Source organism: Elgaria multicarinata, chromosome 3 (genome assembly GCF_023053635.1).
Source record: "Elgaria multicarinata webbii isolate HBS135686 ecotype San Diego chromosome 3, rElgMul1.1.pri, whole genome shotgun sequence".
NCBI lineage: Eukaryota > Metazoa > Chordata > Lepidosauria > Squamata > Anguidae > Elgaria > Elgaria multicarinata.
The window spans coordinates 55,310,372-55,329,996 of record NC_086173.1 but is presented as its reverse complement, the minus strand read 5'-3'; the positions used below and the strand labels follow the sequence as shown (position 1 = coordinate 55,329,996).

General features: G+C 43.8%; 1 protein-coding gene across 1 annotated transcript in view; it reads right to left on the bottom strand.

The window, feature by feature from the left end:
- Window positions 1-5,447: 5,447 nt before the first annotated feature.
- The window catches only part of SEC14L1 (SEC14 like lipid binding 1), a 43,687-nt gene continuing 29,509 nt past the window's right edge, over window positions 5,448-19,625 (bottom strand). The window contains exons 9-17 of the mRNA XM_063120368.1: window positions 18,076-18,164; window positions 17,172-17,242; window positions 16,587-16,758; window positions 16,327-16,461; window positions 14,776-14,910; window positions 13,231-13,482; window positions 9,749-9,927; window positions 8,202-8,303; window positions 5,448-6,176 (exon numbers count right to left, since the gene is read on the bottom strand). Of these exons, the coding sequence (XP_062976438.1) occupies window positions 6,161-6,176; window positions 8,202-8,303; window positions 9,749-9,927; window positions 13,231-13,482; window positions 14,776-14,910; window positions 16,327-16,461; window positions 16,587-16,758; window positions 17,172-17,242; window positions 18,076-18,164 (1,151 nt within the window). The 3' untranslated portion in view covers window positions 5,448-6,160. The remainder of the gene's footprint in view (window positions 6,177-8,201; window positions 8,304-9,748; window positions 9,928-13,230; window positions 13,483-14,775; window positions 14,911-16,326; window positions 16,462-16,586; window positions 16,759-17,171; window positions 17,243-18,075; window positions 18,165-19,625) is intronic.

Genomic DNA, 19,625 nt, shown 5'->3' with positions numbered 1-19,625 from the left:
TAAGAGGACTCCGGTTGGTGGCCCAGCTACGCCCCTATCTGGACAAGGATAACCTGGCTTCAGTTGTCCATGCTCTGGTAACCTCCAAGTTAGATTACTGCAATGCACTCTATGTAGAGCTGCCTTTGAAGACGGTTCGGAAGCTGCAGCTCGTGCAAAATGCAGTGGCCAGATTGATTTCGGGAACCAGAAGGTTCGACCATATAACACCTTTTCTGGTCTGCTTGTATTGGCTGCCTGTATGTTTCCAAGCCCAATTCAAGGTGCTGGTTTTGACCTATAAAGCCTTACATGGCTTGGGACCACAATACCTGACGGAATGCCTCTCCCGACGTGAATATACTCGGTCACTATGTTCAACATCTAAGGTCCTCCTCCGGGTGCCTACTCCAAGAGAGGCTCAGAGTGTGGCAACGAGGGACAGGGCCTTTTCGGTGGTAGCCCCCAGACTGTGGAACGATCTCCCTGAGAAGGCTTGCCTGGCACCAACGCTGCTATCCTTCCGGCGTCAGGTTAAGACTTTCCTCTTTGCCCAGGCATATGGCGGCACATCTTAATCACCCATATGTTTAGTTTTTTAATGGTTTTTAATGCTTTATGTGTGTATGTTCTGTGTTTTAGAATTTTAAATTTTGTATACTCGTTTTTATCTTAATTTTAGAATTTCTGTAAACCGCCCAGAGAGCCCTGGCTATGGGGACGGTATATAAGTGAAATAAATAAATAAATAAATAAATAAATAAATAAATAAATAAATAACGTACCGAAGATGCCTGCCAATCTACAGCTGCAGGAAGGCAAGTCTTGCCTTCCTCTTTCCTGGCAGTGTCCTGTTGGGAACACCAGAGATGCATAACCTCTGCGGACTGCAGCCTGCATATTCCACTCCATTTCATTTTATATAAAATTTAGTTATTTTGCATCATAAAACCAAAAAAAATCTGAGCAGCCAGTCAAAATAAAAACGAACAAACATTTTTTAAGATGAAAAATGCATAGCGATAAATGAAAGAACTTGCACCTTCATTTGAAATTCAGCTAACTAAATTTGAATTAGGGTATTTTTATATTTAGTTCATCCGTTCAAATGAATGCATGATACATAGTTCAGATTAAAATTCAATCAGAGGTCCCTAGAAGGGAGCTATGACCAGCCAGTCCAACTTCCAGCACAGATGTAGAATCCATCGTACTGAAACATTAACATGTAAATTACTTGGAAGGTTTTAGCCAGAGAAGTAGCTTGCCAGAATAGCTTTCCTGCAGCTGTTGTGGGGAAAGAAACATTTACTAGTACTGTCAAATGAATAAGAAACATCCACGAAGGGCAATTGTGAGGAGGCTAAAATGATATTCAGAAGTTAGGTTGTGGTTTTTTGGTTTTGGGGGTTTTTTTGTTTTGTTTTTTAAAAAAACCACTTTTCATAGCATTAGACATGTTGGAATTTAAGAGAACTTTAACAGTCAGGTTGCCCTACATGTGGGTTTTATGCTTACATGTGTTGGCTGCCAAAGAAGTATTTTATCTCAAGCCTCTTCTACACAAGAGTGTTCTTTAATCTTCCCTTATAGTATGGCTTGTTTGAAAATTATGGAAGCTGTATGTTCTGCATAACTGAGTTCTCTTACAGCCAGCTCCAGCATGCGGGTACACAGCCTCCAGATGTTTTAGACCACAACCCCCAGAATTCCTGACCACTGACCATGTTAGCTCAAGTTCAAAACATTGGGAAGGTACCAGGTTGGGGAAGGGCAGTGTACCAGAATCCCTCTCCTTCTTGCTAAACCAGTGGTGGGCAGACTTCAGGCTTGCAGAATCTACTTTGGGGTTGTTATTGTTTTATTTGAACCTTGAGGTTTACCAACCAGAACCAAGTGCAAATTAGTGGCTCAGGGAGCAGACACATCTTTAGAATTAAAGAACAGGGTGCTTCTGAGCATGTGGTCAGCCTAGGAATTTGTTTTCAGTCCCAGAAGTGAGCTCAGTTCTCTCAAACAAAAATCCAGTCCTAGCTTTCCCTTAAGCTACCTGAATTTCTGCAGCCGAATTTGTTATTTTGGGGCACAATCCAATACATGTTTAGGCAGAAAAAAGTCCTACAACTCACAGCACTTGCCAGCCATACTGAGAATTCTAGGACTCTTTTTCTGGTCTAAACTTGTGTAGGATTGCGCTGTTAGTCAGCCATTTAAATTGTTGTTACTGCTAAAGTCCGAAACTCTTGCTGCTCTATCGGTAGATCCTGATCTACTTTTTGCCAGAGCCTGCTGCACACGATAATATAGGTCATGTGGGCTACCACGGAAGATACCATGGTCCGGCCTTAGTGATAACACCTAGCATTTCCACTGTTGCACTTGAAATCTATTGTGCAATTCTGACATGCATTTAGTTACAAATGCCCAGTTTTTCACTTGAACTATGATCAAACTCTCAGCCCTTAACTTGTACCACCTAAGTGTTAACAAACTGTAAACCTGCATTTGCCATACTGGAAATCCCCCTCCCCACGCCTTCTTTCCTCTCTGCCCCCAACCCATGTATAATTTCTCCACCTGGAGGATGCCAGTGGCACGGAATATATAAAGGTTACTAGCAGCATCTAGTGGACATCTCTGACTCTGCAGAGTTAACGTGTCTGTTGATAGACTGAACGGATTTGGATGCTTCCAGGTGGAGGTCTCTTAGCTGTACCAGTCAAAAGACATTGCACGGCTATTCCAACTTTTTGTGCTTAACAGATTTTATGCGGTAATAAAAAAGAGAGAAGAAGCCATGGGGATGTCTAGACCCCATAAAACTCTGTGAATAAGTCAGGGAAATTGCACGCATTCACACGCACCTTGCCTGGAATCACCCCCAGGCCTCCACGCCATTGGTATTACTCCCAATTTCCAAAGCCTTGGGTAGACATAATTATAACCTCCTACTTTTTGCTTCAGAGCCCAGCTGCCTTACTCTCCACAGGCCAGCCTGCCTCTACAACAGGAATGAGACCAAGGTTGTGTTCAGCAGCAACACTGAACAATGGCCTCGTGCTACATGGCTTGTGAGCTCCACCTTTCCTCCCCAAGAACCACAGCAAAGAAGAAATTGGAAGCTTTTTGCTTCCATTTCCAACTAACTAGTTACTCATTAACAGCGGTCTGCTTTCTTACAATTTAGGGAAACAAGCCAGTCTCAGACCATGATCCCAACTTATTTCCCTAACCAGGGGTGGGCAACTTGTAAGTCAAAACATCTGGAGGGCTACAATCCCTATCATCCCCTTACTGGCTCTGCTGCTATGGGCTGATGGGAATTGTAGTCTAAAACACCTGCAGCGCTACAAGGTGCCCAACCCTGCTCTAAACCATACTTAAGATTAACCACAGTTCTGGTTTTGGAGATAATAAACCAGGGGTATTTGAAAATGGAAGCAAAAACTTCCAATCCCTTCCTTGTGACTGTGCTAGAAAACACAGCAGGAGCACACAAGTCATGTCAAAAAATAAAAGGACAACATGGAACCAACACTGTATGTTCCTGAAATTCACACGGAGAGACTATGGTCATTTGAATGGAGGTCTGTTTTATAACCTCTATAACTTCAACAGTGTTGACTCAATTGATTGTTTCTGGAGCGGGGGGTGGGGGGGAAGTGGGTATGTGCACATAATCTCTCACTCACACATGCACAGGGACTTCTTGCTAGGAGAAAAAATTGGGCAGGATGGTCTATATGCCAACATTTCAAATTTCTGCATCCTCTGTAAATTATGCAAGTTAAACTGATGTCCTTATATGTTTTACATAACTTATTCCTCTTTGGCTAGTTAAAGAGGAATAAGTTATGTAGAAGCACAAAATTTAGACCACTGGAAATAGTTCCTCTTCACTGGCATCAGCTATACTCTTTGTATTCCCATTGGCTAGACCCCGCCTCTCCACAAAACCCTCCCTCTGAAAAGCTGAATTCACTGGTGCAGAATGCACACAGCGCTGAACAGCACTATTGCTTAAATTAAACAGCCCCTGGGCTGGAGGAAATGTACCAGATCCTCAGAGTCAGCAATCATAAGAGAATGACACCATCCTTCTGACACTTTGCAGGTTTCTTAGGGACCTGACATCCTTCATCCCCTCAAAAGTGGCAACTATGCATACAATTTTCATCCAGTTCTGTCAAAAGGCCAAAACATTACAGCCATTTGATGATTTCCAAGTCACGAAGCTTCAGATTTCCAATGTGAGGTTCTAACTTACTCCCAAGGCATACTGGAGCTGTCGATTGTGAGCTACCAAATTGGGGTCAGTATACACCCCTAGCTTTCTTTTCATATGCATTTGATTTCTTTAACCAGTTGATAGTGTGAATGAATTGTAATCCCACATTGATGCAACGTGGGATTCTTGTCCTATATTCAAGAACCTTCATCTCAATGTGCCAAAGCGTGCACGCTTTCGCTCTCCCTCTCTTGGTTGCTAAGCTTCCAAATCCCTCCCATTCATCTTTGCAGCCCTCCTCCCTGCTTCCTCCCCTCAAGTCCCCCCCCCACAAAGTCCAGCCTCCCCACCTCATCCGCCCACCACAGCCTTCATCTTCTCTCTTCTTCCCACTCATTGGGCTTCTCCCAGCCCTACCTCAGCACCCCTTTACTAAGCAGGGCCAGCAAATCCCTTCCTCCTCAGCCCCTTTGGTAGGGAGGGCAGTGTTTCACTGTGAAGTGGTGGCCTCCAGCCCCACGCAGTCTTTACTTCTAAAGAATGCCTCTGTGCTCCACTACCTAAAACTTTTATTTTAAAAAAGGCTTTTGTTTTCAAGATCACGAGTACTTCATAGGCACAGTGGGAAGCCTATGAGTTCTGTGTTGCCAAACCCCAGTGTAAACAACCATCTTACATTGATTAGGGAAGACCTGGATTCAAACCCTCCCTTAGCTCTAAAGCTCATTGGGTGACCTTGGGCCAATCACTCTCCCAAGGGCTGCAGCAGAGAGAAGGCGGCAGGCTGAATGTATGTTGGTGTGAAAACAGGGAAGGATAAAACATGGCTGTATGAAGCAGCTCCAAGGAGCATTTGGAAGAGCCTAACTCCAATGTGGCCACCAGGTGGCACTACAGGAGAACTGGCCATTCATCTCCAGCTCATCGCTATTTCATTAGCTCCTACCACTGAATCATCGGTCAAAAGTCAAAACACAAGAGGAAGATGCAGTAAGTGTGGCTGTTCCAACATCATAGACCAGTATGTTTAGTACACGAGATACAGATCACTGTGTTCAAAAACATATTCCGGGAATCTGCTGCCATTAATATTTCAATCATACTTCCCTGCCTAGCATTGTTATTGCACCTGTAGGCCACTCACAAGGAAAAAACACACACAATTTTTTTGTTTAAATTCAGCAGTATCTTCACAGTTGAATTGTGCAGTTTCCCTGTGCACCGCTCAGAAAGGCATATATATATATTCTTATGGCCATTTAAATGCCTGCTATACACGGCTCAGAGAACTCAACAGTTCTCTTTGCTCAGCTCAATCCAATAGTACCGTCTCTCTTTTCCAGAACTCCGTTGCATCTTGGAAAAGCCGTCTCATCCAAAGCATGTTGAGAAGAAAGAATTCAGACCTTTTCCCCCCCCAAACAGTTCACATTTATTATTGGTACAAATAAAAAAAAAATCTTTTAAAGACTGTTATCTTATTACCAAGAATGAGGTAATATGTTTACAAAACATTTACAGAAATTGATATGAAGTTCATGAGCACAACAGAAGGAGGGAGCAAGTTGTTAAATTAAGTTTGGAGAAAGAAGGGCCAGCAGAATTATCGGTTCGGGCGGGAAGGAGGGATGGAGCTAAGAACAGCATAAGATCGCACATGGAGAAGAGCAAGCGGGTAGAGTTGTGTCATAGTTGCCATGGCACTCCACTAAAAAAGAGAGAAGTCGTCTTGCTTTTTGTGATGTATGGGGCCCCCCTCAAGTGTTTGTGCTTTGAGCTCTGAAAGATGCATTAGACTTCTGGAGGGAAGACTCCCCAAGGGACACTACTGAGCAAAACTAAAGAGATCTTCAGACAGGAGAAGTGGCTGCAACTCAAAAAAAAAAGGTTCTAGAAAGCCAGACATCTCTGGGATGATGTGGACTGTTGAGTGAAGTGTTTTCTTTACAGCTGTCAGCAAAATCGCCATCTGAGAGAAAGAGAGAAAGAAAGAGGGGACCATCTTTCAAGAGAGAGCCCTTACAAGTGGGAAGAGAACGTGTCCTTTCGCACCAGGGACACTAACAACGGGAGAGGGCTTGACATGGCTCTAGGTGACTCTGAGTCAGGAACCACGTTCATGACTGCAGACCAATAATTAAAACTGCTACTGGAGGTGGATAGCATGCTGGGGACTTCTGAGTTAATCATCTGTTACAGCCAGCAGCAGGAGACGCAACGTCGCATGTATGAATTTAGGGAATGAATTCATTTCCCCCTAATTCAACTTAACCAATACCTAGGGTGGTCACCTTAGCCTAACACGTTTAACACACACAACTGTTAACAGCCCAATCCTAATGGTAGATGTTTTAGTCAGCATTTCATGTCCTTTAAACTAGCAGATTTTAAACAAATTCCCTGATTTTAAACACATTCCATTATCTTCTTGTTAAAAAATTTACCAGCTGTATTCCTCATTCCTTTTTCTCAAAATGGGACATACCACTGGCTTGTACGAGCTATGTAAGTAAGGAGTCTTCTCTGGGTGGGACCCTGTTTATATAAAAAAGAGGGCCTTTTATTTTAAATCCCTGATCTGGGGTGAGCGGAAGAGAACACTGCTTCAGCAGCTATTGTCCACCTCAAGAACTAATCTGTCGTGCTTTCCATATTTCATCTAGTTGGCTGTTAAGGTCTGGTGCAAGCAAGACAGCAAATGCAATTTGACAGGCTGAATGTTTTGGGGCCTTAAGCTTTCCAAAATACGTTGACAAATTTCAAGCTGAAGTCTCTCAAAGTATTAATGAAGTGACTGCTAGCGCTTAAAGAGCATTTAGCATAGCCACTAACGCTTCCATTCTAGGAAAATTTGGGTGGGTGGCAGTCCTTGTTACCACAGCAGACTGTGCTTTGCTAAGATGCTTTAGTCCCCTGTCCATATTGCAGTGGCAAATGAGTTTTCTCTTTGTGTTCATGGGAGACACGTGGGGGATCTGGAGAAGAGCAGGAAAGGAAGAACTGCTGCAGCCACACCTTCCTCTAAATCAGCTCTTGGCAGGAAGGACACCGACATTCAATGGGAGCTGGAAAAGATGCGAGTGAGGAGGGGGTCAAACGCACCTCCAGAAGAAAGAAATGAACCTGAGGACCCAAAGTAGTGCCAGCCTTTGGGCTGAGAAGAGCCTGCTCTCCCGTCCCATCTTCAGTGCTCAGAAGTGTCAATTCTGGCTCAAAGCCTTTCAAATGCCCAAAGCTGGAGTATGCCCTTTACAGTGTGATTATGTGGCGTGGCACTCATGTCAAGAAGGCTGCTTGAGAGCACCAGCAGTTATGCTTCCTTTGCAGAAGGGGGCACCCACCTTTGGCAAAGCTGGAGAAAAAAGTGAGAAGTTTAGCCAGTCACCAGCTGGCACTTCATGAAATGTCAGGCCTCCAGCCACCGCTCTCTTGCAGGCCTTAATGGTGGAAAGCAACTAGGAGGGAACTCACAGTAGCAAGGGGAGGGGGGGAGGGAGGGGTTCTCAACCTTTGCGAGAACCTCACTGACAAAAGCTTTGGGTTAGATTTCGAATCTGCTATAGAATGTTTCGTTAGAGTGTTAATTGCTTTCAATAAATTCTCAACCACCAGCACGTCGATTATTCTTTTCTTTGCAAAACAGCCCTTGCATTTCCAAGTTAGGGTTTGTGCAAGCACGTCTCTAAAAAAAACGAAACAAAAAAACTATGGCTACTGAGTTAAGGTTACACACACTCTTTCAGTTCTAATTCAAAACAAACCCAGCATATTTAAACGCACACAGCTACTTTACTATCTATAAAAAGGCCTTGCGTGTGTGTGTGTGTGTGTGTGTGTGTGTGTGTGTGGTGGGGTGGTGTTTATGTGTGAGTGTGTGTGTGAGTGTGTGTATTTTTGCAATTGTCACTGTTGATTATGCTGTATTGCAGTTGGTCGCCACAGACGAGGGCTCCGGTCATCTCATCAATTGGCTTTTTGCTGGCAGTGGCACTACCTGGAAATCATGGAGCTGGAGTGAGACTGGCCGGAAGAGGTTGTAGCAGCGCTGAGCTGAGAAAATCCACTATGACTTGATTCAAGGCTGCTCATGGATCCCCTGCACAGAGAGAGAGAGAGAGAGACAGAGAGAGCTGCTCGTTTGAGGTTCTTTACCAGGAGTCTGCAAACAGAGTTGCCACCAGCAGTGGCCTGCCAAATGCCCTGTTCTCAGATGCTTAGTCTTAACCATAGCATGGTTTACATAGTCCATTCACGTAAGGGTGAATTACATGATGATGATGATGATGATGATGATGATGATGATGATGATGATGATGATTTTGCTAAAAAAAATTCTAAGTCACCTTTTAAGGTTAAAACCCCCCACCTCCTAATGTGGCTTACATCAAAATGCAACAAACTTATAGGCGTCAAACACAGTGGCCCCGTTCAGACAACACGCTAAACCATGCTACTTAACCACAAAATGGTTAACGGAATGCATTAACAAGTCAATCTTTGGGGCCTTTTTAAAGGCTTGCAGTTGATGGGGCCTGAAATACTACAATTGACAAAGCATTCCACAAAGGAGAGGTTCTTCTCCTTACTTCAAGCTACAATTCAACCTTTGATTCAACACATACATTAAAACGTTAAAAACTAAGGAAGAGTAAGTGTGTAAGTAAGCCTCCAATCTGAATAAAGATTTTTTCCCCCCTGAAAATGTTGTGGTTATAGGGAAACATATTGGAACCACGCAGCCAGTGTCTGATCCGGTCATGCTCAACAGTCTAAAGGGGGCTGACCGGGGTTTTCTACAACCACGAAACAGGACTTCAGAAGCCTCCACAGCACCTTTATGACTATGCTATTTTCCCCTTATCCTTGACCTAAAAGGCCAAGTCCAATCACAATGCCTTTTGCTCCGTCTGTTCCCTCAGTTCTTGCTTAATATTGATTTATTTCAAATACCAAGTCCATGCATTTTATTTATTTTGGAGTGCAGAGGATACATGATCAAACGTTCCTATATAGATCAACGTTTTCAATCGAGGACAAAGAAAGGCTGGTTTCTTCACTGAGAATGTATTAAATGCTAGCTTTGTAGAATAAGTAATGTAAATAAGGGAAGCCAGTCAAGGCTTTGGAAATCACGACCCCTGAAAAATATAGGTAAGTGATGGGAGAGGGGGATCCTCGCAAGTAGAGAGGATGGGAGGCAGTAGCACAGGGGAATGACACAGAAGCTGTTACTGCTGTCAAACCGCTTTCAACCAGAGACAATGCCTGAAACTCAAAAGGTGCAGTATCGAGATAGACGTTATATCCATGGGCTTTAGTCTCTGATCAATCCTAGAAACCCCTAAGTTGTGAACGTGGCAGAGTTGCAAGGACTCTGCCTATAGTTTCTTTAATGTTTCGGAGAAGTCCTTGACAGTTTTGCTTTTCAGCACAGCTAATCATAAGAAATATTTATTTATTTGGGGGGGGGGTGTTTTAGGGGGCTTTGCCTCCTTTTGGATTTCCCCAAGACAGCTCTTGCGAGCCCACAGCTAACAGTACCTGAAGTCTTCTGACCCAATTACTTCTGTGTAGTACATCACTTTGCACTTGTGAGATGAGACCTGTAGAGATGCCAGGACGTCATCCACACGAGGCATGCTAGTTGTAGCACAGGCAGGCATATTGTGGAACTTCCACTGGAGAATGTAGAAGCCAGGCCATCTAGTCACATGGGACCCCTGAAAGCAAGAACAGAGAAAATGCGTGGGCTTGTCTGTGGCCTAGATGAAGAGGCTGCTGCCACCATGGTCACCATTTTGAATAACCCATGTGGCAATTCTAATCATGTGGGAAACTGAGCACCAGAATTCAACCTTGTAGTTGTGGGGCTGGCATAAGAGCCAGTGTGGCGTAGTGGCTAAAGTGTTGGACTGGGAGTCGGGAGATCTGGGTTCTAGTCCCCGCTTGGCCATGGAGACCCACTGGATGACTTTGGGCCAGTCACAGACTCTCAGCCCAACCTAACTCACAGGGTTGTTGTTGTGAGGATAAAATGGAGAGGAAGAGGATTATGTATGCTGCCTTGGGTTCCTTGGAGGAAAAAAGGTGGGATATAAATGCAATCATAAATAAAATAAATAATAAATAACGGTCAAGTCTTCATGTGACTGGATCTTCCTCTTATGCTCAAGCCTACTTAATCATTAGGTGTAGAGATAGTAAAGAGACTGGCTGGCAATCCCAAGGCTTTCCTTCATCCTACTCATCCGCCTGAACTTTATGGCCAACCAATCCATATGACAAGGGTTAAACGGCTAAGTACTGCAACTCAAAGAACCTGCTTCAAATCTATTCCAGATGTTAGAGTCCTAGAACAGTGTGCACATAGATCATTTGGGAGGCAGGGAGGACAATTACTGAGCTGTAACCCTTTGCTTGCCAGCCTGCCTTGTTTAACGCACACAGCCTAGACTGCAAGGATGGCAATGAAGGTTCAAGTGGTGGGGAGTGGGCTGACATTTGCTCACCCACCTCAGATCTGGAGGGGAGGTAATGATGAAACCTCTAAGGTAATGGGGCTAGTAGGCAAGTTATACATATGCTCATAACCAGTATAGTAGCAATCAATTTAACATGCCGGACCCTGTACATGCATAGCCCCAGGAGAGAAGAGGAGGAGGAAGAATAACTACAAAAACATTACTACTAATGCTACCAATATCAATCCTACTACTAATAATACTAATAATAATGTGTGTGCACATTTCTAAGGAGCTGGATCAGAGTCTCTCCTTTTCTGGTCTACTTGGCTGACTGGCTTTCTAATGATGCCCTGTTGTATTCCGGTTCTCATGCCAAAGTTGGATTTCTGCCCCAACATACAGACCCTTGCATGTACACAGCTACATACAAGGATCTCTGCACGTTTACCTGTGGATCAGATAGTTGGCACATGGTTAAGGTGCGGGCAGAAAGCAAAATAAGCTTAGCGGAGTTGCTCAAAACATTTAAGACTGTCCTACGATCCTTTCATAAGAACGTAAGAGCAGCCCTGCTGGATTAGCCCAAGAGTCCATCTAGCCCAGCATTCTGTTCACACAAGCAGGAACTAAGTGCAACAGCACCCTCCTGCACAGGTTTATTTATTTATTACATTTATATACCGCCACCATAGCTAGAGCTCTCTGGGTGGTTTACATAAATTCTAAAATTGAGATAAAAACAAGTATAGGCATAGTATAGGAAGATCCAGTCACATGAAGACTTGACCGTTATTTTGGAGTGCGCTATCATCAGTACGCTGACGACACGCAGCTCTACTGCTCCTTTTCATCATCATCAGGTGTGGCTGTGGATGTGCTGAACCGGTGCTTGGCTGCGACAATGGACTGGATGAGGGCTAATAAACTGAAGCTCAATCCAGACAAGACTGAGATGCTGCTGGTGGGTGGTTCCTCTGATCGGATGGGGGGTGTTCAACCGGTTCTGGATGGGGTTGCACTCCCCCTGAAGGAGCAGGTTCGTAGCTTGGGGGTTCTCCTAGAACCATCTTTGTCACTTGAGGCTCAGGTGGCCTCGGTGGCATGGAGTGCTTTCTACCAACTTCGGTTGGTGGCCCAGCTACGCCCCTATCTGGACAGGGATAACCTAGCTTCAGTTGTCCATACTCTGGTAACTTCCAAATTAGATTACTGCAATGCCCTCTACATGGGGCTGCCTTTGAAGACGGTCCGGAAGCTGCAGCTTGTGCAAAATGCGGCGGCCAGATTGATAGCTGGAACAGGGAGGTTTGAGCATGTAACACCGATTCTGGCCCGCTTGCATTGGCTGCCTATATGTTTCCGAGCCCAATTCAAGGTGCTGGTCTTAACCTATAAAGCCCTACATGGCTTGGGACCACAATACCTGATGGAACGCCTCTCCCGACATGAACCTACCCGTACACTGCGCTCAACATCTAAGGTCCTCCTCCGAGTGCCTACTCCAAGGGAAGCTCGGAGGATGGCAACAAGGGAGAGGGCCTTTTCAGTGGTGGCCCCCCGACTGTGGAATGATCTTCCCGATGAGGCTCGCCTGGCGCCAACATTGTTATCTTTTCGGCGCCAGGTCAAGACTTTTCTCTTCTCCCAGGCATTTTTAACAGCATTTTAACAGCATTTAACAACGTTAAGTTTGTTTTTAATGGACCCCACAATTGTTGTTTTTAAATGGATAGTTGTTTTTATACTGTTTTTATGTGTGTGTGTGTGTGTGTGTGTGTGTTTTTAAATTGTATACTTTTAATGTTTACTATTTTTAAATGTTGTAAACCGCCCAGAGAGCTTCGGCTGTGGGGCGGTATATAAATGTAATTAAATAAATAAATAAATAAATAAATACAAAATTTAAAATTCTAAAACCCAGAACATACATACATGAAGCATTAAAAACCGTTAAAATAAACATGTGGGTGATTAAGATGTGCTGCCATATGCCTGGGCAAAGAGGAAAGTCTTAACCTGGCACCGGAAAGATATCAGCGTTGGCGCCCAGCGAGCCTCGTCAGGGAAATTGTTCCATAGTCTGGGGGCCACCACTGAAAAGGCCCTGTCCCTCGTTGCCACACTCCGGGCCTCTCTCGGAGTAGGCACCCGGAGGAGGACCTTAGATGTTGAACATAGTGACCCCACTATGTCTATGTACACCAGTCATGTTCAACTGGTGTACGTAGGCATAGTGCCTCTGATACTGGAGGGACTAGTAGCCACTGATAGCCTTCTCCTCCATAAATGTGTCTAGTCTTTTCATCCAACAACGGCACTAAGATGACATACTTTAGATTTGGACACTCAGGAGACAAACCATTCGCGCCTAAAGATTCAACAACTCTGCGGCATTTTAGCACAGCGTAGGAATCCTGGCTAGTTACCTTTGCCTGCAATCACACAGAGACAACCTGAGAATGTGTATTCCCAACGTAAGTGACTGAAAGGCTTGTACCGTTTTGAAATGGCTTCCAATATATTTTGTCAGTTCATCGGCGTTCACGGACTTGCTCTCACCTGCACGCTCTCCCCTTCCTTACAGGTAAGTGGAGACTCCACCATACTGTAGTCTCGCCCCAGCTGCCAGGCTTTGTCTATCAGTTGTACATTATTGCCACCAGGAGAGGTAATGCTGTGAGCCCCCAGGGAGTCCTTTTTGGGAGGCTGTGGCGCTCTCTTGGAGTGATAGATGTTAAAAACAATGTCACCTTTGCAAACATCAAAGTCCCAGGTGATCACAGAGGAAGCTTCCACAATTTGAATGAAAATCTAGAGAGAAAGGGAAGGGACTGTATTAAAAGCTGATGAGAAGCCATCCTGGCACTGCTGTCAGGTTTCTCACACTATGATTCCTCCAAGTACCAACCCACTCTGTCTATATTTGTTACAGCAGCTGCTACGATTTGATAACCAGATGCAAGAGTTTGTTAAATGCTTTTGCATCTGACTGTACAACTTTCACGAATGGCATTTTCTTTTAAAGCAGTATACACACACTCAAACTATTGTTACTGAATCTCAGTTTTCATTTCAGATGATGCTTTTTCTAGCCCTTAATTGCCGAATAAAACCTAGTCCTTCAAATGCAGGAAACGTGGAGTGGAAACAGGTGAGAACGGACACAAGCCTTATATAGGTCAAGAGCAGCAATCACTGGGACAGTTTCTGTACCCAGCACAACGTCCTGCCACGCTCCGTCAGGGAAGAGTAGATTAGAATACTGGACCTTAAATACTGCTAGAAAAAACCATTGGTGGGCCATATATATATATACATATATTCCTCTTATTAAATTTTTAAAAAGTATGCTACGTTTACTGACTGAAATATAGCATACTTTGTTAAAACTATTCATACTGCACTGCACAGGGGAAAAAAAGATGTAATCATTCCTCTTGTTTTCTGTGGAGAAAATTGAGGTGGGCTTTTTTTTAAAAAAAAAGAAAAAAAGCAGGACTAGGAAGAGTGCTTGAGGTATATAGCAAGCACTGTCAGAGACCTGCCAGTAGTATTCAAATTACCAGGGGGCGGAGGTTTGCACAAAGGTCTTGGCTCCTGTATGTTTTATGACAGCCCCCTTAGGTACTGTTTTGAGAAAACTACAGGGGAGGAATAATTTGAATAGCAGTGGGAGGAGGAAGTCAGGGGTGAGGGCTTGTGGACTTCTTTAAGCACACACACCCCAATCCTCTTTTTCATAATTTGAGTACTGCCCACTGACACAACAGCAAGATAGGACCTCGGGGCAGTCCAGATGATACTCAGGACAGCTCACATTTGCCAATAACTGCTCATGGGAGATTAACTTGTGTGAACAGTGGAATATCTGAGGAGATGTGACTAAGGTCAGAGATCCTCCTCTGTGAATGGAGAACCCATAAGACACTTTTTTTTTCTAACCATGGAAGAGGAATTGCAAAAGTCTCCTCCTCACATAAGCAATTATTTCTGAGAGTGAGCAAGCTGAAATATTATCTGAATCAGGTCCAAGAGAATGAAGTTGGCATGAATCCTGTTTGAAACCAACCAAAGGCTGATTTCAGATGGTGCAAGGAAAAATACCTCATGGGGAGCTCCTTTGAAGACACTTGCAGACTGATAGATGGTTTCTGTCCACAGCTTTATGTCCTCATTTTCCAGTTCTTCTGCTGTCCGGTACAGAGATTTAGGAACCAGCCCACCCTCTGGAACTTCACACTGTAGAAATTTAATTGAGAGATGAGGAAAGCAGCATGAGATCTTTGCTCAGGCAGAAAACAACCCAGGAAGAATTCACCAAAAAAGTCACTTTGACTCTTTAGTCGATGAAGAATGTTTTGGTTTCAGTGATCAGGTACAAATTAAATTACTACTGAAGAGTACATTTGAGCTGGTTTCTTAAAGAACTTCATTATCTACCACAGCCTTCCCCAATCCGGTGTAGTCTAACACATCTGGAGGACAACTCCCATCATCCCACAGCCAACATGACCAGATTGGTCATGTTCCCCTCCACTGGGGAAGGCTGATCTACCATTTCATATAAAAATGAAGACACTGAACATCCCATGGAATATAACAGGTTTGTGTTTTTTTTATTTAGAAAAGTACTGACCCCCAAAATATATATTACTGTGCTATACCTTTCAAACCAACACACAATCCCTTATTTGTTCTTATCGACCATCAAAAAGAAAAGGGATGAAATTAATTTGTGCCATGCACTCTGTGACACACAGCCACTTAAACCACCAACAAAATGGGCTATGCAGACGGTATGGGATCTGGGGCAGGGCGCTCTACTTGGACTCTCATACATAGTGCTTTAGAGTTTTGAAAGCACTTTACATGCAGTCTCTCAGGAATCTTTTACAACCACCTTGTAAGGCAGGTCAGTATTATTCCCACACTGTACATGAGATGGGTGTGCTTGAGACAGCAGCTTGCTCAAGGTTACCTACTGAGGCTACATGACTTGGGACCAGGTTTTTTGAAACACCATATTCTCCCATGACCAGGACTTAAGATTTTCAGAAGAGGCCCTTCTTTCTGTCCTGCCCACATTATTTAGTGGAAATTCAAGAGCAGAGCTAGTATCAGCACTAGACATCCTTGGGCAGCTGCTGAGACCTTGGACCCACTCTTAATTTGTTTTCCTGGACAAGCACTCCAAATGATGGTGGCTGGGCCTTGCCATCATTTAAATTCCCCATAATGCTCTGGGACAATGCTACGTTAGGGACAATTACCAATTACCAAGGGAGGTCGTGGGCTCTCCCAGACTAGAGGCCTTCAAGAGGCAGCTGGACAGCCATCTGTCAGGTATGCTTTAAGGTGGACTCCTGCATTGAGCAAGGGGTTGGACTCAATGGCCTTACAGGCCCCTTCCAACTCTACTAATCTATGATTCTATACCTTCATGGCTGAGGCCAGACTGAAATTGGACTCCCCTGCTCACATCTAGTCATTTCTAGAAATCAACTATTTTAGATTTGCTAATTAGAACTGCAGTGTGCTCCAATGCCCATGCTATCTGATTACATGAACAGTAAAAAATGACTCTTGACAATACCATCTTTCACCTTTGTCGCAATACAAACGGAAACAGTTCTGCGACGCCACCTATTTACCTACCATGCATTCTCCACCGAGAAAATCTGGAATAATTTCCTTGTCAATATAATCCAACAGCCCACCAGGACCTTGATAGTCATTGCCAGCATAAATCAGGAATTTCTTCCGAGTGTTGTCATCAATGAATGGACTAACCTGTAAATAAAATACCAAGTTAGTAAAGTTCTCAGGTCCACAAATAGCTTTAAGAATGTGAAGTACAGACTGGGTTTGATTTCCAAAGCACAGATCCCCAAAGAGACAAAATCTGATTAGCCTACCAGTGTCCAAAGGACTGGAAACACCCTAGGAGCTCGCAGAATCAGAAGGCGCCCCAATGTTTCTGGATAATTTGCTTCAACCACCTCAATTATTCTCAGCAAGGCCTTGACGCCAGGCCTCCATAAGTGCCGCATATTCAGGCCCTCCAGGTCCACTAAACAGGTCCAAGAGCTAGAGGTGTTTTTTTAAAACAACAACAACAACTGAGTTAGAATTTCTATTAAACGTTTATGCCCCAGGCCTACCATTACTCCTCAAATTCTGCCCGCTCTTCATTCTGAACTCCTACCTCTTTTCAGAGGTTTTGGATAATCAGTGGTTTCTCCTCAAGGATTCCGCCTCCTAGTGACTAGTTCATACACAATAGATGAGCTCCCAGAGCCTTATAGATCATGCGTTTTTAGGCCCTATATAACAGGTGGGCCCTGCTCATATATGAGTTTCAATAGTATGCCCTCTTAGTTCACCTAGGAATCATAATTTTATGAGACTGGACAGCAAAAAGACCATCCACATTAGCATGGAATATCTCTAGGCCTGAATGAAACAGAATGACTGGTGGAATGTTAACCATGCTCCTCTACCTTATAGGTCTTCCAAACACTTTTGTATTTTCTTCACACCTCCTCAGTCCTTCTTCATTTATAGAGAGAACCTGCACGCACACAGGAGAAAGAGAGAGAGAGAAGGGGGGTATTGCAGAGACGCTGTTTTAGAGTAATCATGGATGAAATCTAAAGATGCTTCTATTTTAGCTTAAAGTGGATTTTTTTTTAGGAATAGTTGTATTTGAAAAGAGAGACAATAATTCCATGTTCATATTTTGCCAATTTGCCGAATTTGAAAGCCAATAAGATGTTCTTCAATGGCTTAGAAACACTGGGAAATGGAGAGTCTAGCTTAAAATGCAGCTTGGCCCAGCACAAGGCTGCAGAAAACTGCCAAGCCTGAATCTTTTTATCACCCATCTGTGGTTCAGCCTGATCTCCACATGCTGTTGAATGCTATGGGATGAGGCAGTAGAGTGGACTGTACCACTCAGACGGCAGGTGAGAGATGACATTGAAAAATGCTTCATAAAATCGAAAGTTCCAGTAAACAGACAACTAGCAAAGCAGCTTAGAACTTCTCTCCAAGGTGTGTTTTGTTTCCTTTTTGCATGCTTGCAGAGGGTTTTGGAGGGGTGGGTGGTTTTTTTAATAACACATGGGAAACATTTTAAAAAACAACATCCCCCCTATGCAGTTAGAAGTGTTGCAAACCACTCTGCCGCCTTAGGATTAACACGCCAGCTTCCCACACGTATAGACCAGACCTTCGACAAAAACAAAAAAAAAGCAAACCTGTTCTGGCAGAACAAGATCTGTTCAAAATGAACACAGACTGCTGAAGACAACAGCAGTGTGCCCTTCACTCTAGCACAACACAGAGCGATAAGATGGGAACACCACGTTCACTACCGAACCCACTCGCATCTAAGGCACTTACATAGCGAAGCAACGCTTCTTCCCCAAGAGCTCGCACCAGGCCTTTGGTATCCATTTGGCCAAGTCTCAGCACATACAATGGACGCCCATCTGAACAAAAAGCACAGACAATTGATTTTCGTTATTTTCTTATGCTCATATACACAAGAGATTCATTAGGAGGCCCTTATTTTTTTACATGAGCCACTGGAGTAATCAGTACTTGCTTAGTAAACTGGGTTTCTATAAAAGCCACCAGCACACCTTCTCGGATGCAAAACAAACCTGAATTTTGACCAGGCACACAAAAGGTGGGCTGGAACTCCCCCTGCCCTAACCTTAACCCCCACCCCAAACCTCATTAGAAACTCCCCTTTTTATCAAGTGTCCTGGGATCAGGGGAAAGGAGAAACACACCTCTTCTATTCACATTAATAGCATAAGAGTCAAGATGGCACCGGTAACGTGGCAGAAAGATTGGGAAATTAGGCTGCAGGACTCCCTATTTTGTTGAAGCAGCTGTGCTGCACTTTTGCCATTATTTCAATAGCCGAGACTTCAGGCAACACAGCCGTGCAAAAGCCAACTTTCCTGCAGCCTGAACTATTGGCATCGCACAGCCAGATGTGCATCTCAGCTATCATTTAACCCAGAGCACCTGGTTCTCAAGATTAAAGAAAAACTTTAAAGATGTGTGTGAATGTGTAGCGGTTTAGTGCGTATGAAAAATATAAAAATGTCTTGGCAAAAAGATAAAAGAGGTTATTCCTTTGAAATCTGTATGATCACAATTTGGGGAAATTGGGAAGTTTTGATGAACTATGTTCATGTTTCTCTCCAATATGAGGGCTAGATATATATATATTTAAAATCAAGCTTAAGTTGTCAGGCTTCCAATATATATCAATGCCAACATTTGCCTTTGAAGCATAACTTTCACAGACTAAGTAATTTTAGGACAGAGTAGCAATATTTTATTTAAAGTATTATTTTTAGCAGCAAAGATCACTAATTCGTTTTCTTTTCAACAAATGTAAAGTAAGTGAGTGGCTGAGTCCACACATCATTACAACCCACAGTTATTGAACTGTGGGTTGTTGAAAAGACAAGCAGGGTAAGTATGCACATTGGTTCCCAGCCACCTGCTTGCTACTGCCAAGATAAATAACCAGGGACACTCCATCCTTGGGTTGTTGGGGGACAGATGACCCAGCTGTTCTAACTGACATGTAGCCAATGTAGTTTCTTTTGATGTCATTACATCATGCCAAGTGGGAGATGCCTCATTTGGTCCATCATGGCAGTTTTGGTGGAGATGTTCGTGCTCTGTCCCTTCCTCCCCACAAGCTGTTTATAGGAGCAGAAGCCTAAACACCAAATGCTTGAAAGATACACTTGCATTATGCTTTTTGATCTCTTGCTGCCCTCTTTTCTATTTTTTTCAATTTATTTACATCCTTAGTTAGCAAAACAAGCTTTTGCACAGTATGGGTGCATCACAACTGATATTAAGGAAAATAGTGGGTCGTTCCACTGCTCTGTCCGTATTGCTCAACAGGCCCCCAGTTGTGT